General features: G+C 45.5%; 1 protein-coding gene across 4 annotated transcripts; it reads left to right on the top strand.

Moving 5' to 3' along the window:
- The first annotated feature begins 566 nt into the window (after positions 1-566).
- LOC115393080 (alpha-N-acetylgalactosaminide alpha-2,6-sialyltransferase 1-like) lies at positions 567-27,557 on the top strand. Of its 4 annotated transcripts, none has more exons than XM_030097900.1 (19): positions 567-823; positions 1,029-1,077; positions 1,149-1,340; positions 2,780-2,831; positions 2,916-3,129; positions 3,381-3,480; positions 3,899-4,067; positions 6,595-6,733; positions 6,813-6,916; positions 7,140-7,223; positions 17,431-17,565; positions 17,684-17,942; positions 18,167-18,329; positions 18,765-18,927; positions 19,794-19,932; positions 20,013-20,116; positions 20,444-20,527; positions 26,683-26,782; positions 26,996-27,557. In XM_030097900.1, the coding sequence occupies exons 5-19, from the start codon at positions 3,040-3,042 to the stop codon at positions 27,182-27,184; spliced, it is 2,022 nt and encodes a 673-aa protein (XP_029953760.1). In that variant the 5' UTR covers positions 567-823; positions 1,029-1,077; positions 1,149-1,340; positions 2,780-2,831; positions 2,916-3,039; the 3' UTR covers positions 27,185-27,557. The 4 variants fall into 4 exon arrangements, with proteins under 4 accessions (XP_029953760.1, XP_029953759.1, XP_029953757.1 ...); XM_030097899.1 differs by having other exon boundaries at positions 3,381-3,543; positions 17,452-17,565; XM_030097897.1 differs by having other exon boundaries at positions 3,381-3,543.
- The last annotated feature ends 162 nt before the right edge of the window (positions 27,558-27,719 follow it).

Raw genomic sequence — 27,719 nt, 5'->3', positions numbered from 1 at the left:
CCTGATCCGAGGATGTGTGTGTGCGCCGTTCTCCCTTGGAGCTTCCACCTGCTGCAGAGTCTCTGGGGCACACCTCGCGTCTGCTGGTGTCTCCTCCTGATATCCTCCTAATCAGCGCACACAGGTTCGCTGATTACGCAGGGCGCTCAGGGATTGGAGGGATTGTGGGGATGTGTCAAGTGAAGTGGCCAATCCATTCAAAAACACAAATGAGTAAAATGCACAGCAAAATAAATACTAAATAAAAGCACAGCAACATATCAGCACACATAAAAAAAAAATCCAACAACCTAAAAGGCCACATCATGGGTCCTGGATCACATGCTCTCCATCAGCTCCGTCGGTTTGCCGTCACCCAAACCGTTGAGGGATAACAACCACTCTGCGCGCTCCGCGTCCGACAGCTGGAACAAACGGAGGAGCTGCGCCTTCAGGGCGGCGTACTTGTCCTGGGCTGGCGGATCCCGCAGGAACAACCTCACATGGCGGGTGGTGGACAAATCCAGAGCTGCCACCACGTAATAAGTACCGTGTTTCGTCAGCTGTGATGCCTCTCAGCTGGAACTGGGCCTCGATGTGCTGAAACCACGGCTCTGGATCGTGCTGCCAAACCTCCGGCAGCCTGATTGCCGCAGTGTACACAGCGGGAACGGCCTGCGCCCCTGCACCGTCACCCGACTCCCCAGACATGCTGCTCAAACGTCCAAGGTCACCAATGTGGCGGTCGCAGAAAGAGGAGTCAGACGAAGGATTTGGTGTGAGCAGAGTTTATTTCCTTACACATGCCAGTGACAGCAGTCATACCAGGAAGCCCCACTGAAAGGTAACTTCCGCCGTTATAAACCCCACCACCAGTGCACAAAACTCCCCACGTCAGCAAGCCCCGCTCTTTCTAATTTTAGGAAACCCAGCAGCCACACAGACACCACAACCTTTTCAAATGTTTTAATTGTATTTCTGAAGATTATGAAGTATTGATGTAACAAGTGTATTTATGTGTGCCTCTCTTTTTTTCTTTGTGCACTGAGGCTTGACAGAAAAGTAGTGCCAAACAGTCCTTGAGATGAGCTCCAAAAGGTAAATTCACCATCTGAGGCCTAGTTGAGACATGAAGCCTGCTGTGACCTCTGACCTCTGTCCAACTCCAGTGTCCAATCTTCACTGAAGCAACCTCAAAATGCCCAAGCGCGCCTGGACGCTGAATCGCCAGCGCTCCCAGCGCTCCTTAACGCACCACAGAGCCACTTCTCTCATAGTAAACAGTATGGCGGCGCTTACCGGCTGTTCTTCGGGTCTCTTTTTGACCGTGTCGGGGAGATCGCCTGCACGATAGCTTTGAGGTGAGTACAGAACTATTTAGGCTATTTTGGCTCGCGCTGTTGAGCCTCCCGCGTTACTTCCTCATCTGGGCTCACCCTGCTCGCGCTCAGGAGGCTCCGCCAGCTGACGTGGTGACTTCGGATAAGAGGAGGGAAAGTGGGGTGAAAGGCAAACAATAGTTCGACATGAGAAAGCCAGAGGCAGACCTTTAAGACTTTTGAGCCGCCCCGCCCAGATTTGGCCCGGCGTCACTGATACGTTGGACCTTCGTCGGGCATCGAAAACTCGCGAGACCCAAACGAGATCGGTCACAGAGGTAGCCGCGTAAGCTGCTCGAGAGCAACTCACCGCGGCTACCTGGCCCACCTCTCTGTTTCATACAGGCAGGGGATTGGACCCGAGCCCACTCGTCATCAGTTTGATGACAACACGCTTTATTTGTATAAATAAACATCCAGTCCCGAATTTTGAATGGCACAACACTTCATATTGATTTGACCCAACCAGCCGAGTTCGCTGTTGTTTTTTAAGGACATAATAGACTGAAAACTTAATTTTTTAATGAAATACTATATATTGACTGAGCCCCCCCCCCCCCTTGACGCCTGGTCTGCACTTGCAGCAGCACGAACGCGTCAGATGACAGAAGTCGAAACGTAACTTAAAATTATTTTGTTTTTTTTTACATTTTATTTATTTCAGTTAACTGAATATGAATTAACACAATGTGACACATGGAAGAAATTATGAATTCTTATGTTTTTAATAAGAAAAAATAAATTACCCTCTGACAGCCAGTGGGGGGCAAGGAGGCACAGGCGGGGGGGGGGGGGGGGGGGCACTGCCCCCCTAATTGACACCCCGGACACCCCCCACTGTGGGAGTCATGAGAAACACGAACATGGAGAACATAGCTTTGTCCGAGTTGGAGGCAGACTTATAACTCCGCCCCACGGCTGCGCCGTCTGCTTCGTCTAGCTCCGTCTACCTCTGGCTTTGCCATCGTGAACACACCTAATATGTTCCTCTGTGCAACGTATTTGAGAATTCTGTTTAGTTGTCTCAGAACGTAATTTTGTGAAGCCAGGGTTGGTAAGTCAGTCAGCCCTGCCCAGTCGCCTTGATGATAAGGTAACACCCCAGGCAGCTCACCTTTGAGCATATTGTTGAAGGGAAAGCAACCTGGCTGCTTGTTAATGATAATCAAATCCTCTACCTCAGGGTTTCTTAACCCTGGTCCTTGAGGCCCAGTGTCCTGCATGTGTCCTGCAGGGAAACACCTGATTGCAATGAGAGCTAATTACTGGGCTGTTTGTAAAGAAGCCCAGTAATTAGCTCAGTATTAGTAAAACATGCAGGACACTGGGCCTCGAGGACCAGGGTTCAGAAACCCTGCTCTACCTCTCAGGAATGTCTTTTCAGGTCTTTAAGATTTTCATACCTCTCCTTTTTGGAACAGTGATCTCTATTACTTGTTTTTTAACATGGGGACAAACAACGAACAGACACAGGTAAGCAAGTTTTCAACTGAAGGAAAGTACTTCATTTTTTTTTGTGGCAAATTTCTTGATGTGGTTTTTGATGTTCTTTTTCAGATGGACAAGTTTCGTGAACAAACATGGAGGAAACAGAAGTTCACTTGAAAATCAATTTACAGTTTTGGACAAAGGAGAAAATGCCACCCTGGTGACAGAGCCGAAACCTAAACCTGAGACTCCGATGCCCTTACTCGACAAAAAAATGTTTGAGAAGGCTCCTGTGTGGGATTTTGATGATGTTTATAACCAGGATGCCCCCCCTCGACCCGCAGTAAGCATGCAAAGACAGGATAGGACAGAAACAAAGCACATCAACAAATCTTACGGGTGTGGGGTTGAGGAGACTGAAATCTGCTCATTCATCAGCTTTGTGCCCGCAAGCATGATTTGTTTCTTCTTTTACATAAAGAGACTCATTTTAATTTCTTCGTTCCTTCGTTTGTTTTTGCTTGACCCTCATCATAAGATTTAAAGTCAGTTCATCATTTTCCTGTTCATTTTGTGATGTCTTTTTCTTCTCAGACGTGTGCCCAGTCACGACGAAACTCAAAGGATGAATTCTTCATGAAGGCTTTTCTTCCCAATGTCTGTTTATTTCTACACAAAGACAGCATCAACATGAGTGAGTGGAACCGGCTTTCACATTTTAACAATCCCCTTGGTTTTATGGAGTATAAATACGAGGGTAAGTAACTTGTCCTCATGGAACATTGTGAACATGTCTTTTATTGGCTGTAAGAAACTTAAAGTCATCGTGGGATGATCATGGTTATGAGATTTCCTTTTGTCTCTGAATTTCCAGAGCAACCCTATCCAACTGTCTTTGTAAACTAAGCAACTGCAGCACTCTGAGGTCACTGTGTGGCCCTTTTTCTTTGTTTGGTAGATGTGACGTAATTAAAATTCGATTAGTCTCTGACAACAAACGCTACAGGTCAAAGGTCAAGGTAAAACGTTATTAACTCGAAAGGGCAATTACTGACACAGCCAGCAGTAAAACAAATCCTGCAAAACATGCTTCTCTGTGTTGCTTTTCACAGATGTGACCTGTGACCCTGTCCTGAAACTGATTCCACAGCCCAAAGAGCCACTGCTTTCCCCAAAACCAGGGAGCAACGGCTGTGTGCGCTGTGCAGTGGTGGGGACTGGAGGAATCCTCAACGGCTCCAAAATGGGGGCAGAGATTGACGCTCATGATTACGTCTTTCGGTAAGGAAAGCTAAAGTGGAGAACACTTTTCTTTAGTTTAGAATCAAATGATTTGCAATGGACTTTTAAAGCAATACGATGTCATTTGTTGACATTACTACTTGCTGAACCGTCAGTGATTGATGTACATGTTTATAATAAGTGCATGCAGACATCTCCTGTATTCCTATTTTCCTTCTGTGGATGCTGCCTGCCCTTCGTTGTCTGAGAAATATCATCTGGGCGGGATGTTTTACCAAGCTGGCACTCTGACTGACCAGCTGGTGGAACAGTTTCAGATGTGAGATGCTGTCAGTGTGACAGTCAGCCTGCGCCCTGATGTGACTGAACAGATTAAATATTTCATTTTAAAAGTTACAGGCTTATTTACATTTGAAACCATTAAAAGCTCCTTAGTTCAGACCTTGTTGACACTGCACTTGTTCTACGAAAGATAATGATGTATGAATGTTGAGTGACCTGTTTGAGGAAACCTCTCCTGTTTAGAAATAGATCAGATATTTACTTGATCACAATGGCTTGTTCTTTGTGACCTTTGTTTACTTTCTTTTTGTTAGTTTTTGCTCCATGTGAATGCCTCACTGTCATCACCCTCCACCCTGCTCTTTAAATAGCTTGATCCTAAAATTCATGTTTTATCACTGTGGTTTCTTTGCGGTTTATTAGTGGTTATCTGACTGTCCGTTATCCACATGCCAGTGTGTGCATGCTGAAGGTTGGGTTTGTTGAGAATTCGAGGGGGGGAGCAAGTAATTCCAGGATGTTTGATGAACAGTTGGTATTGACCGAAGGAGTGCCCAAAAATCAATCACTCAACTTTTTGGACTGATCGTTTGCATTGTAATGTAAGAAGCACACACCCATCATGCATCAGGAGGAGTGGAGGTGAGGACAGACAGGGGGCAGCAGACGGACCCAGACCCAGGGCCCACCGCCCCCAGGCCACCACACTCTCTCCTCACATACATACTTCCAATCTCCCACACATACAGACATGCATACATACTTACAGATACACACCCACAAACACATACATACATACTCACAGAAAAATACCCACATATACATACACACTTACACACATATACATACATATCCAGATACACATCCACACACTCACATACACATGCATACATACCCACTCATACAAAAATATACATACTCACACATACACACCCACACACATATACACATGCACGAACACGCACAGCCACCTTCCCCAACCCCCTAACCCCTACAGCCCACCACCACCACCACCCCCCTATCTACCCCCTCATCCACCCATCCACCCCACCCTCCTGTCCCCCACCACCACAACCACCCACCCCGATGCCCTGGATTCCGGGGCAGCAACCAGACCCCAGGGAGTGCACCAACCCAGGCCGCGGCAGCACGCCCCAGCCGACCGGCCCCCCCAGCCAGGCCGACCCCCCCACCCTAATGGAAGGGGACAGCCCCAGGCAGGGGAGCGAGACTTAAATAGAGGTAGACGCAGATGAGGCACATTAGGGAGTTAACGAGACAGGAGACCAGACAGGAGGACAAGAGGAGCAGGCAGGTGACCTGGCAGGAGAACATGAGGGCAGACGAACACAAAACAGGACCCGAGCGCCCCCACGTGGCTGCAGGGGCACAGGGCATGACATTTTGGCTGTTATTCAAACAGAAAAGACAAAGTACAGATTCGATAAACCCATTGGGAAGAGACATAATCGCTTAGAAAATTCAAGATTTGTTGAATAATCAATAAACTTGATATGAACAACTGATCTTTTTCGAAGTTAAGTTGATTTAACATTTCACGGCGAGTCTGCCTTGTCTAAGATGATGAAATTCCTTCCAAGAGTCACTGCCCCGTCTTGCACAAGATTTCCAACAGCTAATCCAGGCTCTAACAGCGGTTAAAACGATGAACACGCAGTGAGTTTTACAGGAAATAAAGACACGGGCACACAGTGTGTGATATGATCCGTGCTTTATCGGTGTGTTCATATAACGAGAATCTGGCAAGAAAAGTGAGAAGCACAGTAAACAAACCCGACTACAATAGGATAGAAATGTAAGCGAAACTGTGCAATCAGTCAAACTCACCACAAGTTCCGTCTTACAAGTTGGAAATTTTGATTGAAATTTGCACTGAATTATGAGTTTCAGGTGAAAAGATCACAATTTAGTCAATGCTATGAGCTTGTAAGGCAAGCTTCTATATACAGCCTGAAACTGAAGCATAAACCACTCTCACAGCTACATCACTGAGTTGCAAGACATCATAATTATAATATGTTACGCAAAAACACAAAACTGGAAATATTAGTCTGAGAAAACAACAAAAATGTTGTCTATCCTCACTTCTGTCTCCAGCATGAATGTTGTGGAAGCACCTGGTAACATTCACTGTTCCTATACATTGGAGCTTCCTCTTCCCTCGGCATCTATTTTATGACATGTTTGAAATCACGAGGATCATAAACTTTGCCCTGGTGAAAATTAACCTGCTGAAATAATGCTACTTGTGTTTGTGTGGCAGAATGAATGGTGCAATCACTCAGGGCTTTGAGGAGGATGTGGGGAACAGGACATCAGTGTATGTTCATACAGCTCACTCCATCACCACATTACTCGATTTGCTCAAGAAATATGGATACCAGGCTGCCCCCCATGATGAGGTGAAGAAACTGGAAACGGTTTTTGCAAATGTTTTTCCCTCTTTGCACACAATAACAATGTCTTCTGTATTGTCAACAGGGTATCAAATATGTGATGATTCCTGAGGGGCAGAGAGATTATAACTGGCTCAACGGTCTTCTCAAAGGAGAAAAAATAGCTGAGGGTCCCTACCGCAACAAGGAGTAAATATCCCGCCTTTCATCAAGATAATGGTTTAACTCATCTTATAATTAGTTGCACTGACTTTTTATGTTGTACAATAAAGCAGAAAAATAGACGTTTATTTCTTCTTCATTGATGATGTTCTAACATAAATGACCTTTCTGCAGCAATACATTCCATTATGTGACGCGTTTGTCTTGTAAATAAAAGATCATTACTGTTCTTATCATTTTGTACCTTCAGGCCAAGGAAGTTCTATTCAGGTCAGTTCAATGAGACCCGCTTCTATGTTCTGCACCAGGACTTCCTCCGGTACGTCAAGAACAGGTCAGTATCCTAGAACGATCCTGTTGAGAGAGCCGGATTGTTTTGCTTGATTTCATTTAAACTCTCAGGAATACTGCTTGAACTACGGAACCAAGTCAGATCATCGTAACATACACGACATGTCCGAGATATTTGCATCATCTTTGCAAGCCATGATGAAAAAAAAAATATGGACTAACCAAACTATCAAGTTTTTCTTGAAGAGAGGCACCAGTTGAAACCTTTAATCATATGCAGGCTGCTTTCAATGTCTGTGTTCAAGTCATGTCTGTGAGGTGAAAGAAAGCAATTAATTAAAAACTGTTTTGAAACTAGCTTTATGTGGAGACTGTGGTCATTATAGGTAGTAATCCTTTGGTCTCCTTTGCATGACAGACATTCTGCGCAACAACAAAGAAAAGATTTGATTTTATAAATGGGCTGTATGTTTCTCTGAAATGAAGTATGATCTTCCAGCAAAATACACTTGGAATGAGATATGTGTAGTCTACTAAGCTGCCACTAATGTAATTGTCATGAAAACCGTGCAGCAGAAGTGGCATACGTTTTTGCAATATTGAGAAATCCTGCAGAAGCTACACTACTGTATCTCCACATCTCACCTCACTGAAACTAAGTCATTGATATTCCTAAAGTGAACAAATACTCCAGATGTTCCATTTAAAGGGTAACTCCAGTTTTTTGACACCTGGACCTTATTTATAGGTGTGTGCATGCTCATATACTCACTCAGACAAACATCGTGCAGCTCGGAGTCCTCCAGAAGTTAATTAGATCCAACCGATTTAGCCGCACTTAGCGGGGGCCACAGCAATGGAGCTTTAGCGTGGGACATAATCTCTGCAAAATCGCTCATTTTGGTTATATTTCTTCATCCATTGCCAGTGTTATCAGAAAGTCAGCTCGTCTACCGTCTTCAGGTGAGTCAGCTGACGGTTTTCGCCAACTTAGCCACAATTAGCTCAGATGGGAACGTTGGAGCTGTCCATATGACTCATGAACATACCGGCTATGGGTCATGCATAAGTGCCAGCCGAGCATCACACGAGACACACCTTGTTTGGGAAAAATAACATTTCCATCACTGTTTTGACATCTGGAAACTGCTTTCAGATGAAGTGTGCAAAAAAGATACAGGTTTGACGAGCTTCTTTGGTTCACAGAAAAGTCTCTTGGTTTTGCTTCCAAGTTGTAGAGACATGTTGACCCATTAAAACCTTGAGAATATAGAAGTACTGAGTTTGATAAGTGCTGATACGCTTCAAGTCACAAGTCATAAAGCTGGTTTAATCTCTGTTGCATTTAGCCTTCAACACTTTGCAATGTTAAAGCGGAACAGTCATTTTTACAATCTGGACCTCATTTCACATTCGAAACAACAACATTTACTCACCCATTTGACTTTCGTGTGATTTGCAGTTGGTTCGGAGATAGTTAGATACTCCCATATCCATATAACAGCAGCGGGCGGGGCACCGACATGCAGCCATTACAGATGCTCTTTTCTCTTATGTTTGTTGTGGTGTGGTAGATATATGTAAATTTAGTAAGTCAGCATCACTCAAATGTCTGTCAACCGGCTAGATTGAGCAACTCTCCGGGAACTCTGAAGTGATGATGTCATCACACTGCGCCGTGCCGCTCTGTGTTGTTAAGGTTACAGGTCTCTGCTCTGCAGTCAGACAATGGCATCTCGATCAGCGTTTTTAGGCAGTCGGAGTTTATTTTCAGCTGGTTGTAACTTTGACTGGGATTTATTGAAGGCTAATAGCGCTCAACATAGACCCCAGCATCAAAGTTCAAACTTTACGACGTTTGGACTATCGGGTGCGTAGTGCCCAATTTACATCGGAGGACTTCTTCCCAGTTCAGGAAAGAAATGAAGGCCAGAAGATCCAGAGAATGAACCTCACAAAGAATGCCATTCCAGCGGCCACAGGAGGAGAACAGGTCGAGGTAACGTGATGCTCATGCTGTTTATTTTATGCCATTCATATTATGCTCTCTATTTACAAAAATTATGTACTCTGCCTTCCTCCAAAGAACGTAGAGGAAGGAATACTCCTGTTTGTGTCTAACAGTTTAGCCTAGCCTGTAAACAAACAGAATGAATGTGCGCCATGGCGAAGTGTGATGATGTCATCACTTCAGAGTTCCCGGAGAGTTGCTCAATCTAGCCGGTTGACAGACATTTAAGTGATGCTGACTTACTAAATTTACATATATCTACCACACCACAACAAACATAAGAGAAATGAGCGTCTGTAATGGCTGCATGTCGGTGCCCCACCCGCTGCCGTTATATGGATAAGGGAGTATCTAATTATCTCCGAACCAACTGCAAATCACACGAAAGTCAAACGGGTGAGTAAATGTTGTTGTTTCGAATGTGAAATAAGGACCAGATAGTAAAAACAACCGTTCCGCTTCAAGTTAGTGCGAAATATCAAAACAATATGTTACTGAGGTCCCGTTTACACCAAAACCCCTGAAGTGGAAATGCATCGTTTGTGCTTTCTTCTTTCAGAAAAGTTTCACATTCAGTTGGTACATTTGCAAAAAGTTGCATTCTATGGAGTTTCAGCATTAAAAAAAAAAATCCACTTTGGGAGCCATTTTTCCAAAAATTTAATTTTCATTTGCTCCAACCACATTGTGCTGTAAACAAACACCTAAATGGCGAAGAAGAGTTTGTGTTTTCACTTGAAATGTAATGTAAATGGTGCCTGGGTCTGTAGTAGAGTTAACAATGAAAAGCACCATGTGACTGAGCTATCACAAACCAAAAGAAAAGGGTGTATAAAGTGCGTTAATTGTGTTTAATATGCCTTTTAAATGAAACAATGCAACAGAAAGTTACAATAACTTTCAAACAGGCCAAACTGGCTGAGACAAACTTATTCAAGATGAACAAAATAGAAACTCATTAACAGAAACACACCCGGTCAGCAGAGAATGGTACGTGCAGTCTTTAAAACTAAACTGTTTACAGAAGAAATAAAGTACAATTGAAGAGAAACAAGCACCTATTGTTGTGTTAAGGTTAAGGTCGTCCTGTTTTGAAAGTGAAAACTGGAAATCTCCTCTCTGTGCTTCATACAATAAAAGCCATTGTGGCTCACAGGACAAATTCTGTGATGGTGGCCTCCAGCCAAACTTTAGCAGTGACTCCGCCTCCCCCGACTATTGAGGCCTCTGATTGTGCTGCATTCCTTAGTTACAAAGTCGGGAAATCACTTCCTTTTTATTAAAAAAATGACCCTTTAAAAGCCTCCCAGTCTGCCTCAAGCTGCTGGAGTTGCCGTGCAGGTTGTTAAAATATGGAAAACCTGTGTTAATTGTCATGGCAGGTGTCTTTGTTTGTAAAACACACTGCAGGCGTTTCCTGTAATGACCAGATCATTATCTCATTCATTAATACTAACACAACCAAATGTTTTTAATATTATTTATTTTTTCTCGTAAATACAAGAACAACTAGAATTTGGCACTCAGAGAGCGCAGACCTCCGCCACAGCTCAAATCAGTCACCAACAACAATAAGAACACCATATACAATAAAAAACATTGTATTTCTCCCCAACACAATGTATGGGAGAAAGCTGTTTGTTGCATGTTCATATCTCAATGTGTTACCTCAGAGTGACTGACACTCCGGAATCCCCCTATTTTTGTTTGTTCTGGATCCTGGTATCCGGAATACTTCCGTGATCTGGATCTCAGCTGATATCTCTTAGTCATTGAAGAACATACACAGTAATTTTTTTGCTAAGCCCCCTTGTCATTTATTGTCGAGTTATGCCCAACTACAGGCCCGCTGACAGCTTTGCCTGGGCCCGGGACAACTTAGTTGGGCCCAGTCCCGACTGTCTGACTGGGGGGAGTTGATCGGAGTGGAGCACCGCGGTGCGGCACGGTGCCTGCATGCTGCGTCGGGAGCCGCGAGTGGGGTGCTTTAATTTTGCCCCCCCCCCCCAACCTCGGGCCCAGGACAACAGACCCGTTTGTCCCACCCCTGTCGGCGGGCCTGCCCAACTACCAACAACAACCAACCAACAAAACAAACCAACAAACCGATGTGATTACATAGCCTCCTTGGCAGAGGTAATAACAGTGATTAAATCAGAAGAACAACCAATATTATTTTCAGCACCTCACAATTTTGTGATAGAACTGATAGAACTAAAGCTGGAATTTAAAAGAAATGTCAACTGAGATTAAATTCTGTGACGACACAAAAAAAATGTGTCCATATGAACACTTTTAATACAACAAACATACTGACATTCTGTGTTATAACAAAGAAAATGACAGAATCGGAACGTGTTCACGGTTTACAGCTGATTATTTGAAGTTTCTTGTTTCTGTGCTGTTTGAGCCTGAAGCTCATCTACATTGAAACCGAGTCCCCTCCTTTCTGTCTTCATGCTGCCTTCAGGTGGATGCGTACGGATTCATGACCAATGACTACATGAAATTCCCCAACTACTATGTTGAAAGGGGGACCAAGACCAAAGTGATTTTCTACGCTAATGTTGCCCGTCTGACAATGTGATCAGAAGGCAACAGTATAGATATGGTTGTCCCAACGTGCTGTGGCGGAGAAGAAGACAGAACACGCACGTTGAGCTGATGTAACTCCATATAGGAAGGTTTATTCTTCACAGAAATCAGGTGTTGAATCAATCAAGACATCATCTTAAATCCCATTTCTTTTATATTGATCATATCTTTTTCTTAACAATCCGAATTTGTCACATTCCAATAACTGAACATGTCTGAAGAAGAATCATTTTATCAATACAACAAAGATCATGAACTTGTTTCTCTTATGTACACAAATCATTTCACTTAAATCAACTACTATGAACTTTTATTATTTATTTCCTATATACATTTTGATTATCACATACAACACAGTTGATACAAGCTGACCAGACAATGCATTTCCCCCTAATGATGCTTTTAACATAATATCTCTCTCATCTTTACTCTCATCTCCAATATGATATTTCTAACCTGGTATCCACCACACAGTTTACATTAGCAAAATCATAGCGTAAGAACAGTTTCCCAAAGATGTGAAGTAAATAACATTTGATAATCTCAGCCGTTTCTTTTCAGATTACACATGCAACCGCCAGTTTTCCAGCTCCGCTAGCATTAGCATAGATTAGCAGACACTTCTCTGCTGCTTTCCCTCACAAATCTCTTTATAGATCACCTCGACTTCAACTGTATGTAATCTCCTCAATAGACAACATTTTCAGCCATCGATATCTGCATTTATATTAATGTCAATTAACTTTATACCAACCTGTGGTGGAGAAGAAGACGGAACACGCAGGTTGAGCTGATGTAACTCCATATAGGAAGGTTTGGCCTGCTCTACTCCATACCACCAGCGCCAAGCGCCTCCTAGCGGCTGGATGTGGGATTGCAGTGTTTACTGAGATTACTGTGAATGAAAAATAACTGATCTTGAAACAAAATAAAATAAAAATAAAATAGGGGTGTCTGTTTTTATTTTATCTTTTATCTTTTTGACCCTCTACACTAACCATGACTACTTACTAGAGAAGGACTTGTGGCAGAAGCTTCACAACAGTAAAATTTTAAAGCTGTGTCAGAGGACATCAGAAACAGAAGGAGAAAAACCAGCGCCACCCTGACACACCGAGGACACGGTTCAAAAGAGGAGCCATATTGTTTACGTTTCTGTCAACGAATGATTGTATCAAGTGCTTCCATGGTGTGTCAAAATCATGTTTTATTTTTAGCAGTACACTGAAAATAAAAGATCTGTTGGATTTACATAAAAGTATGGACATCGATTGCACATAATAAAGTCATGTTATGTCATCATGAATATTGCACATAAAAAAAATCATGTTACACCGTAATGTCTCCTTTTCACTACACCTAAGAATTCTACATTAGACAAACGTGACTACTTCATGCAATTTTCCACAATTTATTCACATAGAACACAAGAAAATCATGTTTTAGCAGCACAATTATTTAATTGAAATATAATTTTACTAGATTGAAATTGCATAATAAAAATACAATTGCGGACAATTATGTCTAAAAAAAAGCATATTCTGCCAATATTTTCTGCAAGAATCACATGCATTATTACAATTCATCAAACACAGGACATTGAACACAGATTAAAGGTTCAACCCTTTTATTAATTTAACTAGAAAATATTTTTACAACAGTGTAAAAAGTTGAATCTGTTTAACTTCCATCCATCCATTTTCCACCGCTTATCTGGGACTGGGTCGCAGGGGCAGCAGTCTCAGCAGGGATGCCCAAACTTCCTTGTCCCCAGACACTTCCTCCAGCTCCTCTGGGAGGATCCCAAGGCGTTCCCAGGCCAGCCGAGAGACATGGTCTCTCCAGCGTGTCCTGGGTCTTCCCCGGGGTCTCCTCCCAGTGGGACATGCCCGGAACACCTCCCTAGGGAGGCGTCCAAGAGGCATCCTAACCAGATGCCCGAGCCACCTCAGCTGGCCCCTCTCGATGTGGTGGAGTAGCGGCTCTACTCCGAGCTCCTCCCTGGTGACTGAGGTCCTCACCCTATCTCTAAGGGAGTGCCCAGCCACCCTACGGAGGAAGCTCATTTCAGCCGTTTGTATCCAGGATCTTGTCTTTTCGGTCATGACCCTAGATGAGGGTGGGAACGTAGATTGACCGGTAAATCGAGAGCTTCGCCTTTCGGCTCAGCTCCCTCTTCACCACAACGGACCAATACAACAGCCGCATCACTGCAGCCGCTGCACCGATCCGCCTGTCAGTCTCACGCTCCATCCGTCCCTCACTCGTGAACAAGACCCCAAGATACTTAAACTCCTCCACTTGGGCCAGAGTCTCTCCACCGACCTGGAGAGGGCAAGCCACCTTCCTCCGGTCGAGGACCATGGCCTCGGATTTGGAGGTGCTGATCTTCATCCCTGTCGCTTCACACGAGGCTACGAACCGCCCCAGTGCATGCTGTAGGTCCTGGTTCGATGAAGCCAACAGGACAACATCATCTGCAAAAAGCAGAGATGAAATCCTGTGGTTCCCGAAACGGACCCCCTCCGGCCCCTGGCTGCACCTAGAAATTCTGTCCATAAAGATTATAAACAGAACCAGTGACAAAGGGCAGCCCTGCCGGAGTCCAACATGAACCGGGAACAGGTTCGACTTACTGCCAGCAATGCGGACCAGACTCCTACTCCGGTCATACAGAGACCGGGCGGCCCTTAATAAGGGGCCCCGAACTCCGTATTCCTGGAGCACCCCCCACAAGACACCACGAGGGACACGGTCGAACGCCTTCTCCAAGTCCACAAAACATGACTGGTTGGGCAAACTCCCACGAACCTTCGAGCACCCTATGGAGGGTATAGAGCTGGTCCACTGTTCCACGACCAGGACAAAAACCGCATTGTTCCTCCTGAATCCGAGGTTCGACTATCGGTCGAGTCCTCCTCTCCAGTACCCTGGAATAGACTTTCCCAGGGAGGCTGAGGAGTGTGATCCCCCTATAGTTGGAGCACACCCTCCGGCCCCCCTTTTTAAACAGGGGGACCACCACCCCAATCTGCCAGTTCAGAGGCACCGTCCCCGATTGCCACGCGATGTTGCAGAGACGTGTCAGCCAAGACAGTCCCTGCACATCCAGAGACTTAAGGTACTCAGGGCGATACTCCAATAGAAACCAATATAACAACTCAAAATTTACAAATATACCGTATTGGCCCGAATATAAGACGACTCTGATTATAACACGACCCCTATTTTTCAAAGATCATTTTGTGAAAAAAAAAAAAAAAAATGCTGAAGACAGTAAGGTCACTCATAAAACAACTTTTTATTATACAATTATTATAAACTTAAAAACTCACAACTGAGATAACATTTCACGAGATATAAAATGAAAAAATATATTCTCATTCTCAAAATAAAAAACAATAAGCAACAAATAAGAAGCCTCAAGGGGTCCAAACTGCATAAATGATGTAGATAACTTTCCAGTGCCTTTAGCTGAATCGCGCCTCTGGTGGTGGGCATTCCGTCTTTCCATTTTTCAGTGATGTATTCACTCACCCTTCTATCAATCGCTCTGAAGCGTCCGCTCTGAGGACCATGGAAAGCTTTTCTCATTTATTGTTAGCATTCTGTAGGCGTTTTTTTCTGTGCTCTCAAATATCGAATGAGGCACTCTGCTACACCATATCTCCTGGCGGCTTGACAGTTGTTTGATGACTCTGCTGCATTGATCACCATCAGTTTAAAGCTGGTATCATAACTTCGCCTCTGTTGTTTGCTCAGTTGTCCAGCGTTCAAGCCCCTTTGTTCCAGATGATCTGCCATTTTTCATCAGATCATTTGATCTCATTTCATCGCTCCACTCGCTCTCTGGTCAGTGATACTTCGGCTCCATCTAGCAGTGCGGATTCCTATTGACCATCTACCGTAAGTCTGCGATTACAACACAACCCCACTTTTGAAGATGCAATTTCTGGAAAAAAACATCGTCTTATATTCGTGCCAATACGGTACATTTCTGGCATTCAAAAATAAAACAAAAACAAATCAGTAACCAATATTAGCCACCTTTCTTTGCGAGGACATTCAGTAGCCTGCCATCCATAGATTCTGTCAGTGTCTTGATCTGTTTATGATCAACATGTGTGTGGAGCATCATGAACGATGCTGACTTCTTCCTGTACCACTGCTTGAAGAAGATGTCTTCCAGAAACTGGCAGTAGGACTGGGAGTGGAGCTTGACTCCATCCTCAACCCGAAAAGGTCCCACAAGCTTATCTTTGATGATACCAGCCCATACCAATACCCCACCTCCACCTCCACCTGGCTGGCATCAGAGTCGGAGTGGAGCTCTCTGCCCTTTACTGATCCAGCCACGGGCCTATCCATCTGACCCATCAAGACTCACTCTCATTTCATCAGTCCATAAAACCTCAGAAAAATCAGTCTTATGATATTTCTTGGCCCAGTCTTGACGTTTAATCTTGTGTGTCTTGTTCAGTGGTGGTCGCTTTTCAGCCTTCCTTACCTTGGCCATGTCCCTGAGTATTGCACACCTTGTGCTTTTTGGCACTCCAGTGAGGTTGCAACTCTGAAATATGGCAAAACTGGTGGCAAGTGACATCTTGGCAGCTTCATGCTTGATTTTCCTCTGTTCGTGGGCAATTATTTTGCGCATTGTTTTTTCAACACGCTTCTTGCGACCCTGTTGACTATTTTGATTATGAAACACTTGAATGTTCAAGCCACAAAAGCTTGGCAATTTGAAGAGTGCTGCATCCCTCTGCAAGACGTCTCACTATTTTTGACTTTTCGAAGTCTGTCAAATCTCTCTTTTGGCCCATTTTCCCAAAGGAAAGGAAGTTGCCTAATAATTATGCACACCTGATATAGGGTGTTGTCATTAGACCACACCCCTCCTCATTACAGAGAGGCACATCGCCTGATATGCTTAATTGGTAGTAGGCTTTCAAGCCTATATCTCTTGGAGTAGGACAACATGCATAAAGAGGATGATGTGGTCAAAATACTAATTTGCCTAATAATTCTGCGCACCCTGGAGGGTAAAGACTTGCAGGATTAGTATTAAAAGGCTGTTGACAGTTGTGAAGTGCAGTGATATGTCATCGGCATACAACAAAATCTTAGGTTCTGTAGGTTGAAAACAGGTGAGATGTCAGGATTTAATGTGATCGTAGCAGTTGCAAAAATGCAAAAAGCAGTGAAGACAATGGGGCAACTTAAATAATGCCACACTGGAAAGAAAACGATTTAGACAACACATTTCCGTTTCCAACAGCAATTAGGGCAAACATTAAAATGCGTTTCAACCATTACAATCTAAATTTCTCCAGAACAGCCCCGATAGGTATTCCTAACCCACCAAATCAAAGGCTTCTTGTGCATCCGATCTGAAAACAGCTGCTGGATCGGATGCTTGTGTAATATGAAAAAGCTGTCAGATATTGTCCAATGCCAATCTCAAAAAGCCTGAATGAATTAATTCTGCTGTAATGAGAGATATTGGCCTATAGCCTATCGTGGCCAGAGGAGGTTTTTCTTTTTTATCAGCAGTTTCTGTTGCTATGCTTTACATTAGCAGTGTGCCACAGTGAGCCACTCCCTCATGAGGGGTATATTTTGACACCTTTCTACCTGTGAACAGATGCTTATCGTTGTTTAATAGAGCCTCGAATCTCCCAGGCATGGCTGTCTACATCCAGTGCTTCAACATTCTCATAGCATTGACATTAATGCTCATTTTTCTGTCATGGGAATTCCTCTTGAACATTCACACCAGGTAAGTTTTTTTTTTCTTTAACATCACTGTGAACTTTGAGTTGCATTTAATTCTATAATTTAAACTTTTTCTGAAAGATGAATGAATGTGGCATTTGTTGCCTTTTCTTTCTTTTTAGCTGGTTGCTTTTTTCAAGCAAACGCAGAGCTGGAGACAGATTCATTGAAGCTAACTTCACAATTTGGACAAAAGGAAAGCCTGAAACTCCACCAGCTGCTGCATTCACAACACAAAAAGCAAACAAGACAAATTTAAGAAGAGAAAAATCAGTAGAAGCAGAGATTCCCATCCGACCCCTCATCATGAAATCCTTCAGGAAGCTTCCAAAATGGAACTTTGATGATGTTTATAATGAAGATGCTCCATCCTGGCCAACAGTAAGCACAGATCAAACATCTCTCACCTTTATGGTTACATACATAACTTGTTTTTTTCTGACCTTCACAACTGTTTTGAATTGAGGGAAAACATTTCTGTAATTGTTGATATTCATAGTTTTTCCATTCTCAAAGTGTTTGCTTCCTTTCACTAAAAGCAACATGACCAAATCAATGTGTTTCTCTTCATTTAGATTCTCTAACTGATGTTTTTTCTGTCACAGACATGTGCGAAGTCTCTGAGAAAATCAAGGGATGAGATGTTCAGAAAGGCTTTTCTCCCCAACATACGTTTGTTTCTGCACAAAGACAACATCAACGTGAGTGAGTGGAACCGGCTCTCACACTTCAACAGCCCATTTGGATTCATGCAGTACAAGTACGACGGTAGGTAGATGTGAGACGATGGGTGATGAATGAATAACCTAAAAGCAGAAATCACTTGATGTAATAATAGGAAACCGATTTTTTCCTCTGGATATTTGCCAAATGATGCCTGAGACTGATGAATCATCTCTGAATTGGAGAGAATATATTTGTGTGCAAGAACTTTATCTATTCTTGAGTTTCTCGCTCTGTTCCAGAGATAACTATCAGGGAAATACCACAGACAGGTGGAGCCCAGTGCAGAAGACCATTTTACTGTTTGGATATCTGACTCACTTTGTCACTGTGGAGTTGTTTCACCACCTTCATTGTCCCACCGCTCTGTCACCACTCTTCAGACTTCTGTTATCACAAACGACTTCGGACATTTCAACTATTTTGTCCCCTCAACATTTCCTCATATTTCTCTTGTCTTGTGTTTCGTGGCGTTTGCAGAAGTCATGGCTGCAGTCAAGTTGATCCCAAAGCCCACAGAGCCTCTGCTCCTGCCCAGACCGGGAGGAGACGGCTGTGTGCGCTGTGCTGTGGTGGGCACTGGAGGAATCCTCAATGGATCCAGAATGGGGGCAGAGATCGAGGCGCATGACTATATTTTTCGGTGAGAAAAGAGAAAGACAGCTTCTGGACTGCCTGTAATAAGTTATTTCTGAATAATAAAACTCCTGTTAATTGAGCATTTTAGAATTGGTGGTCACATAAAGATAAAAACAAATGGGGAAATCCCACTCGATTTAAGATACATTTAAGTAGAGAGACTTATTTATTGATTAAAAACTCTTATATCAAGATATGTTTCAAACTCAAATTTACTTGCTGCACGGACATATAGTTTCACTAGTTTTAAAAGGAATTTTCTTTAATTTAGTATTGATATCTTGTATTTGGGTGAATCTTTATTGCAGTGTATCAGATAAGATCAAATAATATCAGAGAAGGAAAAAAAGTTTCTGTGCACAAGTTGAATTTAACACAAGAGCTTTTCTCTTATTTAAAAGTTGTCCATGTTCATTTTGACAAGACTGAATGTGAGCTTGTGGACCGTGGAACTAATCTTTCCTGGAGCAGAAAGCAATGATAGCAATCTGTGAACTTCTTGAAAGACAAGTTTATCCAGAGAGAACGACAGCTAAGGTTTGAAGTATTTAACTGAAGACAGAGTTGAAGCAGAGTCCCCATTTTGTGGACGGCAAACGACTGTGCGAAAGAATTAAAATTTGAATCACCATTGTCAGCCAAAACATGCTGACAAACTATGTAAAATACATAAATTAAAAAAAGCACTGGAATGCCAAATGTCAAAATATGCCAATCCCCCCCTTCTCCGAGTGTGTGTGTGTGTGTGTGTGTGTGTGTGTGTGTGTGTGTGCGTGCGTGTGTGCGTGTGTGCGTGTGTGCGTGTGCGCGTGTGTGTGTGATCAGTCAGCAAGCAGAAAGATGTCTGATTTGAATGTGTTTTTGTGACAGGGTGAACGGAGCGATGACCACAGGCTTTGAAGCAGACGTCGGACACAGAACATCGGTCTACGTTCACTCTGCTCACTCCATCTTTAAATCACCGCAGTTGTTGAAAAAGTACGGATACAAGTCAGCGCCACATGATGAGGTACTGAAACTCAGGACAATGGCGTGAAATGGTTTTTGTTCCCGTCACCTCATCTTCAACTCTCCTTGGCTCCCTGACAGGGTATAAAGTATGTGATGATGCCTGAGGCCATGAAGGATTTCCAGTGGCTTGAGGGTCTCCTCAAAGGGAGAAAAGTCTCCTCTGGACCGTATCATGGAAAACAGTGAGTCCTGATTCACGTGTAAAGAAACATTACAGGCCATGTATGGGCGTGGAACATACAACACACAATTTGTTAAGAGAAAAATGAAAATAATTTATTATTGCAAGTAAAGTTGTTGTATACCTTGTGTGAGGACATGATGGATGTCAAATTCCATTTTTCCATTTTTAGGGTTCAACACATACTTTGAACGTAATCATACATATAAAAATTCAAATAGTCTTGTTTAACTTGCCATTGTTACAGATCTGTGGCATATTTCACATTCCTTTAAAAGCATATTGCTCTTCAAATGTCAATAATCACGACTGTATTTCCACCCTTCAGGCCGAGACGTTATTACTCCGGGCAGTACAACGAGAGTCGCTTCTATGTTTTGCATCAGGACTTCCTGCGATACGTTCGGAACAGGTGAGCCTCCTCCAACAAGCTTTATGTGTTTTTAGTTTAATAAATTTGCAACTTTTAATCTATGATACAACCTCACAAGACATTTGAATTGCAGAATGTAATTCACTGTATTTTCACTGTGGGACACCTCAGGGGTCTGTCCTCGGTCCAGTTCTCTTTCTGCTGTGCAAATTGTCTCTTGGCCAAATAACTGTTGAGGATCATATCATCTCCATGGTGATGGCATCCAACTGTATTGTTCATTCAAACATTGTGAATTTCAAAAATTGTTTTTGAAACTGAAACATGTTTATTTATATATATACTTGAATGAATTTGTACTTGAGGCCCTCGTTTAAACGACAATGTTTTCAGGTGAAAATTAGGAGTTATTTAACATAACTTAAGTTCTACGAGTGTATGCGTGCCCGCCTACGGGCTTCGCTATTGGTACTCCTCTTTTGGCGGAGCCAATCCACTGAGACAACAGAAAACTCGATGCACAAATCCTATCCGCGCAATGGCGCAGCATCACGCCCCTCGCCGAGGGTATATCCCGAGCCAGCGGCCACCGCTCTCCCTTCTTCTGAATCAGCCAAGTAAGGGAAGCAGACAGCTGGGCCAGCAGGTAGGCGGGCACACATACACTCATAGAACTGAAGTTACGTTAAGTAACTACTAATTCTATTTCGTGACATGCTTGGCCCGCCTACGGGTTTCGCTATTCAATCAATTTCAATCAATCAATTTATTTTTTGTATAGCCCAGTATCACAACAACAGTTGCCTCAGAGAGCTTCAAGATGTTACATTGGTTGCTTAAAAATAAAAACAGTGAATAAGCATAATGTTAATATGTCAAATTTACAGTAACGAGACAAAACGAAGCAACCACCGCCTTAGACCCTCACATCCGGCAAGAAAAAACTCCAAAAACCCAGTGGGAAAAGAAGAAATCTTGGGGAGAACCACAGTATGGAGGGATCCCACTCCCAGGGACGGACAGCTTTGGCAACAGCTAGCATGAGACAATAAGAAGTAAAGCCTCGGACTATGTTGAGTACAGTCCGTTGTACGGTCCAGCACAAAATCCACGGATCCCAGAAGTAGAACCGAAGCCAGTCCGTGGGCACAGCACCTATGGGAGTGTCCTCCCGGTCCGGCCGGAGCTTGTTCATAGGCCCTTGTAACAATGGAGTCAGCAGCTGAAACTCAAGAAGACTCCCCCTCGAAGGGGGGGACAACAGGTGAAAAGCGATGAACGGACGAAAGGGAATAACATTCAGACATTAGAGGATAGGGCTCAGTGCACCGTACTTCCCACAGCATTCTAGCTCCTCAGGCAGCTTTGTGGATAGTTTAGTATTTAAACTAGTATTTAGTTAGTATAGTTTAGATAGTTCAGTTTAGTTTAATTTAGTTTAGTTTAGTTTAGTTTAGAATCCCGAGCTGACCTGATCAAAGGCTGCATTGAAGAGAAACGTCTTGAGCCTAACCTTAAATGTGGAGACTGTGTCTGCCTCTTTGACAACACTTGGAAGCTGGTTCCATAAAAACGGTGCCTGATAGCTAAAGGCTCTTCCACCGAGAGTCCATTTAGAGACTCGAGGAGTCACCAGTAACCCTGCATTTTGAGAGCGAAGTGCTCTGATTGGTTGATAAGGCGTTAAAGCATCTTGGAGATAGGTCGGAGCCATCCCATTTAGGATTTTGGTACTCACCAAGGCGGAGGCCGTAGGGATGAATGTACTCCCAGCTAGCATTGCTGGCAGGATTGGTGCGGAAGGTGGAAGTAAACAAACCGTACATCCAGAACGGCCACAGAACTCCCGAAGAACGAGGCGGGCATCCACGCGCTGAAGCGCCGCCCGCAACGTGCACAAGCAGCGCCACAGCGACACACACACACGCCGGCCAGGGCAAAGCCACAGCGGCAGGCAGGGAAACCCCTGGTCCACGACCCACAGATGGGAAGCAGCAGCCGGGCTAGAAAGACCAACTCGGCAAGCGACTGAACTCCTGTTCCCGCGAAGCACCGACACGGTCACAACATCCGCCAGCCAAGGCAGAGCCGGAACGGCAGGCGGGGGAAAGCCCTGGTCCACGACCCACATGCGGGACGCGGCAGCTGGGCCACAAGGACCAACACGGTTAAGCGACAGAACCCTTGTTCTCGCCAAGAACCGACATGGCCACAGTGTCTGTGCACATATCCGTCAGATATGAACGCACAAAAGTGGACGCGGAGGCCCAGGAGGCAGCCTGGCAGATATCACTCACCGTGATCCCTCTGCACAGAGCCGCAGAAGCAGCCATACCCCGTGTGGGATCAGCATGAATCACTGCCGGTGGCGAGAGATTCTGTGCCTTGTAGGCAGCTGCAATAACGCCCCCCACCCAGTGGGCGAGACGCTGAGAGGTCAGCGGAGCTCCATGCCCCCTGGCTCCAAACCTCACAAACAGCTGGTCCGTGGTGCGAAAGCTAGCTGTGCGCTGCACATAGCAATGCAAAGCCCTGACCGGGCACAGCAACCGCAGCCGCGAGTCATCCCCAGATGAGCCAGGCAGGGAGCTAAGCAATCTGATCTGCATCACTCGTGACCAGAAGTCCGAAGTGATCACCTTGGGATGAAAGGCCGGGTTAGGCCAGAGGTGCACGAGTCCGCCATCCTGACAACACCATACAGGATGGGTGGACCGACAAAGCGCAGAGATCCCCTACTCTCTTGGCAGATGCCAGCGCTAACAGGATGGTGGCCTTGAAGGAGAGAAAGCGGTCCCCCGCCTGCTCCAAAGGCTCGAAGGGGATCCCTTAAGACCCTCCAACACAATGTGGAGGTCCCACGAGGAGACCACATGCCTGGGGGGTGGCCATAGCCGACACGCCCTGCACAGAAACAGCGAGTGACTGCATGCAGAGAAGCGGCCGAAGCCGCCGTGACCCGCTGTAATGGCCAATGCAAACACCGCTAGAGTAGATGCAGGGCTACCACTGTCCAGCAGGGCCTGGAGAAACTCAAAAACTCCACCGATAGCACAGGAGACCGAGTCCAAACCCCTCTCCGAGCACCATGTCGTGAAGAGCTGCCACCGAGACCTGTGGGCCTTGACAGTAGAGGAGGCAATGGCACTCTGGATGGTGGAAAACATGGCTAAAGGGAGATGTAGTTCCACTCGTCTCACCCTTTCAGCTTCCAAGCCAGGAGCCTCCTGCCCAGGAAGGGGCGGGATTGGAGGGTGCCCCCTGCCTGCAACAGCGTGTCGGGCCCATCGGGAATCGGCCATGGGTCTCCGACCACCAGCTGAATCAGGTCCGGGAACCACCGGGCGCTCTGGGTGTCCGTGGCTACCGCGATCATGTGGAGGTTCTGCACCTTCACCCTGCGCAGCAACGGGGTCAAGAGGTGGGCTGGAGGGAACGCGAACAGGAGGCCCAGAGGTCATACCCTGTGGTGTCTACCCTGAGAGGGGATCCGTCTGACGACCTGAGAACCAGAGTGGGCACTGTGCGTTCTCTGCACTGGCGAAAAGGTCTGCCACTGGAAGGCCGAACCTGCGCCAGAGTCTGACTGCCACCCACGGGGACAAGCCCCACTTGTCACGGAGTGGACCTCCCTGAGACATTCTGTTGACGCCGACGTTGAGAACCCCGGGCATGTGTCGCGCTCTGAGAGAGGCAAGGTGCCCACAGCAGGATCTCTGCCGCTTTGCGATGAAGAGGGGGAGCCCGAGTACCCCCCTTCTTGTTTAGGTACGCGACCACCGACCTGTTGTCCGACCTGACAAGCACATGGCTGTCCTTCAGCCTGGCTTGGAAATGGAGCAGGACCCGCTGGACCACCGTCATTTCCAGCACATTGATGTGAATGGGAGTGGAATCCCAGGTACCTACCACCGCATGGTGGTCGAGGGTGCCTCCTCATCCTGCGAGAGACGCATCCGTGAACACCTTGACGTGATGCGATACATAGCCCTGAGGGACTCCTTGCATGAGGAGAGCAGGATCCATCCAGAAGAGGAGATCCTGGCATGCCTGGGGCGGGATCGAGACCTGTCTGCATCCGTCCTGCTTCTCCAAGCAGCAGAGACGTGCGAACCACTGTTGCAGTCTGCGCATGTGCAGAAGGCCCAACCATACCCTTGGTTGGGCCGCGGCCATTAAACCCAGGACGGTACTGACCAGACGGAACCTGACCAGAGGTGCGGCCATCGCAGACCTCAGGGCCGAGAGGAGGGAGGTTCGCCTTTCCGCAGAACGGCGGGCCGTCATGGAGAGTGTGTCAAGCTCCAAACCCAGATAAGCCATGTGCTGATCTGGGGTGAGCGTGCTCTTGTCCCGGTTCACAAAGAACCCCAGGAGTTTGATGTGGTGCAGGACCTGGGTCGTGTGCTCCACAGCCTCCTGATAAGAGGACGCCAGTATGAGCCAGTCGTCGATGTAGATGAGGATCCTCAGACCACGACGACGGAGGGGCGCCAGCGCTGCCTTGACACATTTGGTAAAGGTGCGAGGAGCGAGAGAGTAGCTGGAGGGGAGCCGGTTGTATTGAAAATAACTGGTCCCCACGGCAAACCGGAGGAAGGCTCTGTGCCTTCACAGAATGGGGATAGGGAAGTAGGCGTCCGTGAGGTCAACCAACGTCATCCAGTCCCCAGGGTGGATGCTGTCCAGGAGGTGTTTGACCGTCAGCATGCGGAACCTCCTGATGGCTATGTGAGCGTTCAGGACCCGCAGGTCCAGAATGGGTCTCATACCTCCGCTCTTCCTGGGGAACAAGAAGTAGGGGGAATATAAACCCGAATACGCCTCCTCCATGCTCAGCTACGTTACCGCGCCCCGGTGAAGGAGCACCTGCTTCGAGAGCGGCCGCCCCTGCAGGGCATGCGAGCCACGTACGAAGGATCTCATTGAAGAGAGGCGGGCGACAGGCGAACTGCAGGGCATAGCTGCTTCTCAGCGTCCTGGACAACCAGGGAGAAAGCGGTCCCAACATAGCATGCCATGTCTGGAAGTGGAGCGTGAGTGGCTGTACCACGGCCTGAGGGGGCGGCCCACCCGTCCTCCTGGCCTCGGGAGACGGGGGACCCTCGGCGAAAGGGCTGTGGAGGGGGCGTCCCATGAAAAAGCGCGGGCGGCTGCTTCGGGGCCGCCGACCAGTGCTTTGATGGGGACAAACCCGGCGGCGGCGGCGCGCTCCCGAAGGTTGGCAGGCCACTGACCTGAGTGATGATGCCGGGGCCGGGGTACTCGTCAGCTGGCACAGTCCCGCCGATCTGACGCTTCACTGTTCTAACACAGGCAAAACACGGTGTCCTTGCGGGCGGGAACCGGAGAGGCGGAGCCCATAAAGGCTGCTCGCCGCTGGATTTCTTCAGGCGGCAGAGCGAGGCAGGCCGGGCAGGAGGACCGCTGGCGGTGGTGCTGCCAGCCAAGGCAGATGAAGCAGCGTTCATGGTGATCTTGTTCGATGAGCGGGTTGCCGCAGGAGCGGCAGGAGAAGGGCCCAACGCCCATTGGCGAATCTTCTCGGGCCGGCGAATCCATCCGATCTTGATCCGCAGAAAACCTTGATCCGAAGAGTCTTGAGTGGCTTCTTGATGTCTCAAGGGCTGAGGAAGAAGACGGGAGAGCGGCAGCCGCTGGCTCGGGATATATCCTCGGAGAGGGGCGTGATGCTGCGCCATTGCGCGGATAGGATTGGTGCATCGAGTTTTCTGTTGTCTCAGTGGATTGGCTGCGCCAAAAGAGGAGTACCAATAGCGAAGCCTGTAGGCAGGCTGAGCATATCACGAAGTAGAACTGAAAAGTTTTGTCGCGTTTTGGGTGTCTGTCTACAAGACATTGCTCAACGCCACTGAGAACAACTTTGCCTGGCATCCCATACACATAATTTTCAGTTCTTCTGCCATTTATGTGTAAATGGACATCTTTTTCAAAATGTTGCCATGTAAAATGCAGAAACATGTAAACACGGCCCGAGTCATGCTACCATGGCATTTTTCACAGGTTTTGCCCATTTGCACTAGACTGAACCATATGAAACATAAGGCTTGTCAAACTGAGGGTTTGATAAAGAAAGAACTGATAAAGAATGAGAAATGAAGCTACTTTAACAGCTGTGATTGACAAGGATATGAGAGTGTTTTCATTTCTGATTTAATTCTGACTGTTCACAGATTTTTAAAGGCAGCAAACCTGCAGTCTAAACATTGGCCAGTGGTTCGGCCAACCAATGGGGCTTTCACTCTCCTTCTGGCTTTGCACACCTGTGACATAGTAAGTGAAAATTGAAAGGTGCAGCCATCATAATGTTAATAGATTGCTTTTGTTTATGAATTTATTGATTACTTTCCTCTAAAATATGCCAAAATGATAGAGACCTATTATGGTACATGTCTAAAATGCAATATTTAAGAAGAAAGATTGTTTTGAGCTTTATAGTGCATTTAAATTGAATGATTATTCGTTTTCACCTTCTACTTTCCTCAGGTAAGCGCTTATGGATTCATGACTGATGACTACAAAAAATACTCTCATTACTACATTGAAAAGACAAAGAAAAAGAAGAATGTGCTCCATCCCCGCCATGATTACAAACTTGAGTTGAATCTGTGGAAAAAACTTCACAAGCGCAAGATAATGACGCTGTACCAAAGAAAAAAAACCCAAAACCACTGATGTCGTTGTCATAGTAAAATGTTTTTTCTTTTCTTTATATCTGTAAATGAAGTTCTGAGATGAACTATTTGAATAGATGTCTGTGCAGCGCTACTGACCACATGTAGCAGAATGAGGAACAGAAGTGATATTGCAGGGATAGGTGTTTAGGGTTTTTTTTATTATTATTATTGACATGAATTGTTTTTGCATAGCATAATTTTTTACAGAAAAGACATTTAAATGAATGAAACAAATACGAAACTGACCAAAATTTTCCTCAGAACAACAGTTATTAATGAATAATATACCTCCCAAGAATCCATGTTTGTATTTCTTTTTAAAATGAATTAAGTTTAATATTTGTTTTATTTCCACATTGAGGTGAAATGTACGAGAATTGTAGAAAAAAAAAAAACATGTAATTGCTTTGTGGTGAATGGAAATCATGCAATGGACAACTAACCCTGCAAATGGGATTTTCCTGAGTACTAACCTGGTGTTATCCCCAAAGGCACAATCATTATTGAACACTCAAATAAAGGGTGTTTAGGAA

The sequence above is a fragment of the Salarias fasciatus genome, chromosome 8, assembly GCF_902148845.1.
Source record: "Salarias fasciatus chromosome 8, fSalaFa1.1, whole genome shotgun sequence".
Taxonomy (NCBI): Eukaryota; Metazoa; Chordata; class Actinopteri; order Blenniiformes; family Blenniidae; genus Salarias; species Salarias fasciatus.
The sequence above is the reverse complement of the archived record's forward strand: the minus strand, read 5'-3'. Positions and strand labels throughout refer to the sequence as shown.

Coding starts and splice junctions, on each gene's coding strand:
- LOC115393080 (XM_030097897.1), top strand. CDS start 3,040: ATGCCCTTACTCGACAAAAAAATGTTTGAGAAGGCTCCTGTGTGGGAT. Junction 3,130..3,380: donor ATGCCCCCCCTCGACCCGCA/GTAAGCATGCAA, acceptor TTTTCTTCTCAG/ACGTGTGCCCAGTCACGACG. Junction 18,330..18,764: donor CATGCAGTACAAGTACGACG/GTAGGTAGATGT, acceptor TGGCGTTTGCAG/AAGTCATGGCTGCAGTCAAG.